Source organism: Anopheles marshallii, chromosome 3, assembly GCF_943734725.1.
Source record: "Anopheles marshallii chromosome 3, idAnoMarsDA_429_01, whole genome shotgun sequence".
Taxonomy (NCBI): Eukaryota; Metazoa; Arthropoda; class Insecta; order Diptera; family Culicidae; genus Anopheles; species Anopheles marshallii.
This window is the reverse complement of record NC_071327.1, coordinates 61,725,753-61,735,252: the sequence shown is the minus strand read 5'-3', so window position 1 is coordinate 61,735,252 and position 9,500 is coordinate 61,725,753. Positions and strand designations below refer to the sequence as shown.

At 46.9% G+C, this 9,500-nt stretch overlaps 1 protein-coding gene across 1 annotated transcript in view; it reads right to left on the bottom strand.

Annotated features, from left to right (window-relative positions):
* Positions 1-437: 437 nt before the first annotated feature.
* LOC128713541 (protein bric-a-brac 1-like) overlaps positions 438-9,500 on the bottom strand; it is a 121,498-nt gene continuing 112,435 nt past the window's right edge. The window contains exons 3-4 of the mRNA XM_053808402.1: positions 2,187-2,596; positions 438-1,670 (exon numbers count right to left, since the gene is read on the bottom strand). Of these exons, the coding sequence (XP_053664377.1) occupies positions 438-1,670; positions 2,187-2,596 (1,643 nt within the window). The remainder of the gene's footprint in view (positions 1,671-2,186; positions 2,597-9,500) is intronic.

Genomic DNA, 9,500 nt, shown 5'->3' with positions numbered 1-9,500 from the left:
TCGCCATCGTAAATTGTATTTCCGTTTGAAACTGTTCAAAATAAATACTGTGTAGTATACATATATATATATTTTTATATAAGTCACACCTACATTTAATGCTACACGTGGAAGGGGAATATGCGAGAAAGGAAAAGTGTGCACCAGTGGGTACTTCTTTTCTCGTTCCATTCGCTTGACGGTTATCCCGGAGTTTGGAACGCTCCAGCTTAAGTATATCACATATTAAAAAATTCTCTAACTTAAAAGACCGACCGATAGATGGAGCCAGCAATTAGTGTTGTGAGTGTGTGTGTGTGTGGTTTGTGTGTGTGGCTGTGCGTACTAAGGTAGAGTGTACTGCTGTATCCCTCCCACCCGATGCTGCGCGACGGTTAGTTCGGGTAATGCGCGTTGTCTTGTTTGATTGCGTGTGCTGCCGGGCGGCAAAACGCGACCTAATCTCCCCGGCACTCGGTCAGCGGTTCCACCTTGATTGAGGCCGGCGGCCTCACCGGGGTATCCTTGTAGTCGGGCAGACGGGACGGTGGACAGGCGCGTGTCGTTGCGACCAGTGCCGCAATGTCCTGATCCTGGAACAGGTGTTCCGGTCGCGGTGGGGACGAATTGCTGGTGTAGCCGGTCGCACCGCCCCGGGACGGTGGTTTACTACCGTACGGTGGTGGAACGTGGAGGCGGACGTCTTCGGGCGGCTGAGAACCGGCACCGAGCGCTAGGTTAACGGCCGGTTCCAGCACCATCCCGATCGGCGATGCTAGCGGGCTCTCGTCCGGGCTGTTGCTGATGCGCAGATCGTGGGCCGAACCGGGTGATCCGAGCTTCGTTATGCTGAGACCACCGGATCCACCGGAACTCACCAGATGGGACAGTGGATTGTGGTGGGGAAGATGGTGACCATGTCCGTGGTGGGGCTGGTGGTGCTGATGGTGATGATGGTGCGGCAGATGTGACTGATGGTGGTGATGGTTGATGGACGCTGCGGTACTGCTGGAAGGTGACGACCTGTGCACGTTACCACCGGCCGAACTGCTCCGACTCGATTCACTGGCGGTTAGGTTGGATCTTGCGGTCAGTGCACGATCCCGGGCACCCGGAGGTGTGGCACGCGATAGACCACCGCCCGCACCACCCGTACCGGTACCTCCACCACCGCCAAGACCGCCTCCCCCGTGGTGCTGAAGTTCATGCTCCTTCGCCAACCCGCTCGAACCGGCCGGCGATCCTAGCCGCGGCATCTGTATACCGCCCGATCCACCATTATTATTTCCGTGCCCGGTCGAGGGAACGGCCGGGGAGCCCATCTTCGGCAGGGGAATGGCACCGCTCGAGCCGCCGCCCGCATTGGGGCCACCACCCTGGTTCGATGCGGCGGCTGCAGCAGCGGCGGCAGCAGCCGCAGCAGCCGCTGCATTGGCCGGATGGATGCTAAGATTCGGTGGTGTGCCACAGTGCGACGGCAGATTGAACCCGGCCGCCACGAGATTGGCGGCATCCGGATGATGCTGGGCGGCGGCTACCATGTTACACATCTGCTGACGGACAGCCGCCACGGTAGCGGCGGTCAGCGCGTCCTGGGACATGCCGTCCGGTACCGTACCGGTGGCGGCCGGCAGCTGACCGTTCGGTGCGGTCGGTGCGTAGCTCAGGGGGTTGTCTTGAAAGGGAAAAGGCTGGAAGGATTCGACAAATTACTAAAAAAGACGTATAAATGGATATTATCATCGCATAGGGGAATGGTACGGTCGCTTTCAGCTTGTTGCCAATCGTTCAATTGTGCGAAAGCCAAGTAAGTAATACATTCATTTACAATTTGCAATTCATCAGGTCCAGTATTTTGAGATAACTAATGCAAACTACAGATTAATCTAATCACCAATCCAACACCAATGAAGCAATAGATTAAAAAGGAACTTAATATTGTAACAAATAAATTAATTTTTCACATTAGACGACTGTGCACTTCAACGAATACTTAGCTACATAGAACTGATGAGTTCAGGAGTTTCGATAACCATCCAAATTTACCAAACCAATTTTAATGAAATCATCCTTCTAAAACCACACCGTATCCGTTACGTTAGAACCACTTCAGCTGAACGTGCGGTTTGGTTAAACTCAGAACAGTACAGAGGATCGTACGTGCAACCATTCCCCCCGAAAAAGAAGCTACAAGATCGACTACTTACAGAGTGTCTTCCGTACATCATGGGCTCCTCCTTCATCTCTTTGGCATCGCGAAAGACGACACTCTTGATGACACCCTTGATGTGCTCGTCCGGCCAGATACCGAGCAGGATGCGTTGCGGTCGTCCGCGCCCTTTCGGCCTCAGATCGGTACCGCCGTCGATCGACGGTCCGAGCATGTTGTGGACACGGTTCGCGTACAGGACGAACGTCGGGTACGGGATGTCGTACTTGCGGGCGGCCTGCGACAGCGACAGTCCTTCCTTCAGCACGCTAAAGATCGCTTCGGCCATCGTTTCCGGGCGCCAGGATTTTAGCGGGCCTCGCTCACGAAAGCGCAGATGATGGATCAGGTTCTGGCTGTTCCAGCACTTCTGCCACATGGACTGGAGCTGATATTGGTAACTTTCTGCTGTTGGGGGCGAAAGGTGCAAAAAGAAAGTGCACGTACAATTAGAAAGATGGCCACCGATAGGGAGACATGAACGGGGGTACACATGTGATCACGTTAAGCGACTCCTTTCGATTGTAGTGTCAACCAAACATGTAAAATATTCGGAAACGTCAGAAAAGGACCTGTAAAGCAGCAAGTGTCAACCAATAATTCATTCAATTAATTGCCAAAATTGGGGAAAAACAAAGATAAACGACACACTCCACCACACGGTTATTAATTATATCCATTGTATCAGTAAACATGAGAAGAAAAGAAAATAAACCACTGACATGCATGGAGAATGAACCGAACATTCTTGTAGATAAACGGTGGAAAACAACAAAACAGAAAATCAATCGCCTGTCAGAAACAATAAATTAAAAAACAAAATACAGAAACAAAATCAAAATCCAACGAATCATACTCAAACGGTTAATGAATGAATAAAACAATTGATTGAACCGAACCGGCAAAACGGTACGCCTGCGGACTGTACGGACCACGTCAATCGGTTTGAGCGAAAAGCACGGACTTAAGTGACCGTGCTTTTGACACATTAGCCGAATTAAAGTCATGAAATTATAATCGCCCCGAAATATTGCGGCCCGGCAAGGCTTATACCTTGGCCCACCGGCCACCACGAAGTGTCTATGAGCGTGTGTGTGTGTGTATGTTTTGTCACGTGAAAAGTGTTATTGTTTGGCTCCGTTGTCCACTTTCGGGGGCTGATGCTGCATTATAGAGAAGCGGTTCGAATCTTTTTACCTTTTGTTTTGGATGCCAGGCTCCCGCACGTTTTGCCGTTCTGCTGGAATTTTCTTTTTCTCGTGCGGTGCTGATATGGTCAACGTGCGGCACGTGGAAGTGGGAATCATAAAGCAGTGTTATTTAAAATTCACAATAAAACATGACACTGGTAGGTGGTGGGCATTTCGACTGGCGGAACGAGATGTTAAATTGTTTGTTGGCGTCCCGTGGAAGGAAAAGTGCTGACCGATCTTTTGCATTCCGGCGTGAGATTAAACGTTTATTCGAAACGGACTGTCAAACTATTTCATCCCGTAACGAAAACGATAAACGTGGGTCTGGCAGAAGGAAAAACCGCAAAAACCATGCTGGAAGGACGTTTTGCACTCGGCAAGTTGCATTCTGTGGTTAGTGCCCGGGTGGGACGTTTTATTGTGCGACTGGGTGGTGTTAAGAGTGATTGTACTGGAAGGATATGTGTTTCATAAAATCGCAACTAAGGTACGAAGGTACGAATATTTTTAGCACTGACGTAAGTTAAATCATTTTTGTGGTTGAACCATTAATTGATCTTAATTTTTAACTGTTTTTTGACTAGAAAAAAAAAAGAATTTTTGTTATAAATTCTCAATTCTTATCATCTCTCAATAACAATTGAGCAATTCAATGCAAATAGAAGAGAATAATGCGGCTAGTGATATATCCTTTGGGTGGTGTGTTGGTAGTGACGCCGGTCTTCACATGACAGGACATCGGTATACAGGACTGACTGTCCAGCTACGGGCAAATAAAGCCATAAAAAGTCAGAAATAGCAGGCCAAGACGTCTTGAGGTGGTTGTGCCGTTAAGTAAGAAGATATTTCCTCTCTTTGGACAGTGAGAACACGTCTACTAGAGTGTTTGGTCTTGATCACAAGATGTGTTCTAAATGTGATCAACTGTGTGATGGTTCATGCAGTCAATCCTCTTTGAGGCCCTGGGCGGAATAATAATAGGGGCCCCGAATAGGGGTTGGCATATCAATTTCTCCAGAGGCCCCTTGTAAAAAACCCTTCGGAGCACCCTTTAGCATACGGAGAAGGCTAAAGAGACGCTATTGGGGCCCATTTCTGGCATAATGCTTCCACTTTTTAATGGCCCCTCACACGTCGAGGCCCTTAGCGGCCGTCTACTCCGCCGACCGTTAGATCCGCCACTGGGTTCATGTTCTAAATATGTCAGAATTTTGAGGTACAGTCAAAGGTACAGTACAGTAAGGTTGATACTGAGACTCTTAAGGTCAGAGTGACTCACAGTAGGTTGAAGGGCTAGAAGCGAAACCTGCTAAGCCTCTGGTTATGCATACGAAGTCTAAAACCATTCGACGCAAATCAAATAACAGCGGATCCTGAGCGGGGTCCTGCATATAGGAAGGTCTTCTGTTCTAGAAGGTGATTTTCTTATGTTGTTCTGGACAAATGTCTTTGGTCATCGTATATAGGAAATATTCTACGTCCTACATACATATTCCAAGAGGTACAAATAATTAATGATAACAAGATGATGGCCTAGACAGAATTTATGATTTAACAATTAATCACCATCCTCAAAGGTTCATTCTGCTAAATGTATTTATTCTGCTGGCAATATCCTGATGATAAAATACTCTTACCTTACGAAGTCAACTTACGTTACTCTTATCTTAAAAAAAAACTTAAAACACTATAATATAAATATTTGTAGAATTATCTTTAGAATTTTGACGAAGCATACAGATGAGATAGACCCCATCTAACCTCATTCTCTTCGCCGATCGCAAACGCATGACCATGGAAAGTCAATAATTAGCCACCGAGTGATTGAAACGTGCTGGGAAAACCTGTGCCGAACTTAAGCATTCGTGTACGCAGAACAGGCAAAACTAATCAAACACCTTCCAAGTGCTGTCATCGTGCATCGTAAGACGCTATACCGCTACGATACGGTGAGTGACGTAAACCTTCTCCCATTAGCAGCCACGTTAGCCACGCTTTTTCCTTTTGTGGGTGCACCGGGTCGGGAGGTTTGCGTATTTTGTTTCTCAAACCACCGCACACAACCACACCGTGCGATCATTAAATGTTTCGCTTCCATTCCACGCGCTCCTTTTGCATTGGCCCCGAAAAATGCAATGGAGAGAAGAGCGCAACAACAAACCGCACTTGTTACAAACGCGCCATGGGCGTATGATGCATTTTGTTGTGGCTGTTTTTGTTGTTTGTTTGTTGTTTCTTTTTTTTTTGTTTTCGCTTTGCGCATCGGCACGAAGATGGATGCATCGCATCATTTCTCTCGACATTATTTATATTCCTTCAACTGTAATCAATTATTATCTCTAATTGCTACATTGTGCTGCACAATGCAGCAACTTTGATCCGAGCTGGTTTCAGGGTCATGCCATGCTATGCCGGTTGTTGGTTTGGTTGAAGGCTCTAGCTGAATAGGTGATCCTCCGCGGTTGGCTGGGGGGGTGTGTGTGTGTTGGGAAGGTATGTGTTCGAAGCATGCACATGTTTAAGGCAGAGCTTGAACAAGTAAAATCTACACGCAGGTTTCGAAAAGCAAATTTTTAAGTCAATCATGTGAGGTTACGCAAGTATTATTCCGATACCAAACAATCAAAACTGATTACAAATTAGATGAAAGAGCAAGAATCAAATATTGGAGCAGGAATTAAAGATGAATTAATATTTAAATTAATGGTTCGCATCAAATACGACCATCAACCATCTGTAACGGTTGTCACCTTGGCCTCGTAGCTATAGGCCATTTCTTACCAACCTCAAACACTTGTCATATTTCAACATTTGATGTGGTAATCCTTCAACGTTCGGAGCAGCGCAACATTAAACGATATAAATGCCCGTACACCCCAAACACTTTCCGGCCTAGCACACATATGCTAAAGCGCTGCCTTAGATAAATTGAGGCATTAAAGTCGTTCATTATCGCGCAGGTCGTCCGTTTGCACCGCGGCGAAACAGGCTGAGCGGCGATGATGTAATTGTGCCTCAGTCAACACGTGCCATAATCCACCAACCACCCATCGTGCGTCCAACGAGTTGCATATGTTTAGAACTGCAAAATCAAAGTGCTAAGTACCATGCAGAGATGCTTTAAAGGCGCATGTAAGGCATCCGGCATATAGCTACCGAGCGTCACCATTCATGACATGCCGACCACAAACTAGCCGCTAGTCGGAACGGTACGGTTTTGTGGCGCAATTGTACGCGCCCGCTTCCACCTGGCCCCACCGGTCGGATGGGTGTTAGTGTACCGTGTGCGTGCAAGGGCTTTGTAGGGTGCTGCATTGTACTTCCAGTTTTCTTTCATAAGTAACAGTTTGCGTGCAGGTGCGCAGGGTTGGGTGGATGGGGGGTGCGTGTTACGTCGGGTTCGTAGGTAACTGTTCAACTGAGGGAGAAACAAAAAAGGTGAAACAGAAAGAAACAGTCCGACTGTCCGACGAATGTTTTCAAATGATACCGGGGTAAATAAATATTGCGTGCGGAACGTCGTAAATAATTAATATTATGAATATAGTAATGACAATGTTACTTTGTGTGCCCTCCAACGGTGGGGAGCTCGGAATCGACGGGAATGCCATCATGCCATTCGTACGGGGTGGGTGTGAGGAGATGTGTGTTCGTATAACAAAGTATGGCCCTTGTCCTCCTCTCCCCATCCTTCCTTCCCTTTGCCATAAAGTATCATATTATCAAGCTTCCTGCTTCGGCTCGGCCGAGCAGCGAGGGGTTCGTCTCTTGTTGCCGTTTTTGCATGATGCAGTTTTCCGTTCCGATTGCTCGATCATTGCTGTAGCTTGTCTGTTTTTTTTCTTCTCATTGTTCTTGTCGTGTCGTTTTCATTTCTCAAACCAGCGGAACCGGGTGCAAACCGCGATGCACCGCTCGACTGATTGATTATCCCACAAGAAGAGAAGATCGGGCATAAGGAAAGCTTAGGCTGAGTAAAGGAAGATCCACAACTTCACGGTGGCACGGCACCTGACATGTACGATGCTACCGTTTAGCTACTAGCTTTATGTTTTTTTCTGCACAAGAAATGCACTCAACCGATCCAAATACGGCACGAGGTACTGCGCTTTACGATAAAAGGAAGAAAAAAAAACACACACAAAACAAAAGAGACACATTGAAACGTCAGCGAACCGTGCGAGGGAATGAATTGCGAGTGACAGCCAACACATGTTAGTGCGCTTCCAGGCGTGGGCCCAGTTTTGCGTGCCCCATTATTCATTTACGCATCGGCCATGTGGTTGGCGAGCGTGTGGCACGTGCCAAACACGCAAGAAGCCTTACCGCTGTTACCGCCCGTGGTACAGGGTTTCGCCTGAGAATGTGCGGCGTCTATTGAGTAGCATAAATTAAATGATGATGGTAGATTAGATGGAATTCGATTGGGCCAAACAGTGACACCGGCTGTCAGTGTGCAATTAAGCTTGCGAAGTTAATCCATACATTGAAGCGAAGGCAGAGCGGCGCTGTTTGGGCTATCCGTTCAATCAGTGTTCATTCAGTAACCGAAATTGGAACTCGATTTTGGTCGCATTTCGTAAATAATTCTAGGGCCTGGCAGCAAAGGTAGAGCCAAATAATGTTCCAATTTGTATAAAAAAATTAAATAAAAATAGTTTATTGGTTGATAAACTTAACTGCATCGAAACATTGTGTCGAATGAAACCGTTTGGCAAACGAACAAATCACAACAGCCTTTAATTGGAGCCCAATTTGACGGACAAATCAACCCAAGCAACCGACTGACCAATTTCACGTGGGTTTATTTTTTTGGCTTTGTGCACTTTGGCATGCACTTCACTGCACTTGCATCGTGCATCGTTCGTTACGCGTAACGATGCGCCTACCAATGCTTGACACTGGGCAAGAGCGAAGGAAATTGAATACATCGCGCGCTCGCTAACGGTCACCGTCACCGTGCGTCAAATCCCAGTCCATCCGAGTCCATCGAAACTCGCGAAAACATCGATCTCGTTTCGGTGATACGGAGATAGTGCAAACGGCAGGATGCCGTACACTGCCGGCCAGCGCCAAGTGAGAAAGAATTTATCGAAAATAGCTCGGCATCGTAACCGCGAACGACACCGACGTAGTTGGCGTGTTTGCGGTGTTGAAAGCTTGTTGTTTGCAGCACTAGCAGTTCATATACATAAAAAAAACAGGATCGTTACATCTCGTTCGACCAAGCTCGCGTAGCTTTTACCCCACTGTATGTACGGATAAAGTTGACTTTTTGTCGTGAATCGTAAAGTGTTCTTCTAGCCAAAGCACAAAGCCAAAACAAAACTCCAAAAAAGGTTTGTCACAAATCGGTCCAGTAGACCGGTGAAGCTCACTTCATGTGGAGTGTTTTCGATGGCAAAAAAAAGGCGGAATCGACTAGAGCGTTGAGTGTCGACTTTACATGTCGTTTTTGGAATCGATCGTGGCGGTTGCCATCGGTATAGCGAACGGGAGTGGATGACCCGTACGCAAACAGGACACATAGTCGATCAAGCTGTGTTGTGTTTGGCGAAAGGATGGATTTAAATTTGTGGCTTCGTGTCATGGTCGGACTGGGAGGGAATAGGCTCCGGGGTGAGTAAGTTAAGGGCTTTTAAAGTGTTTACAGTTTTTGATGCAAGTTTTATTTGCTTTGTGGGGTGAGACAAAAATTTGAAAGAATTCTTCAAAAACTAAACCAGTTACTGAGGATATAAATCCCCTAGCTTTTGTATAACCTTTAGATATAATTCTGGTGCAAAGGTCACATACAGCTCAGTGTGAGCACGCATCTAAATATCTGATGAAACCATTCAAAACATTGAAGGTATTCGTAGAATCGTTCACCACAATGCAAGCAGTTACCAATTCCAATTTGTGGTCGACGAACCACAGCAACAGGTTAGCTCCTAAATTTGACCTGATTTGCCAAACGGCGACCAAGCAGCCGGGGGTTGGAAAATCCGGTCAACCACTGCACTTGGGTCAATTTGTGTGTGTATGTGCGTCGATTGATTTATGCTACAGTTTTGGGTGGACTAACTCCCGCAGCCAGAGGTGAGAATAAAATGGAATTAGCTTGTCACTGTCGATGA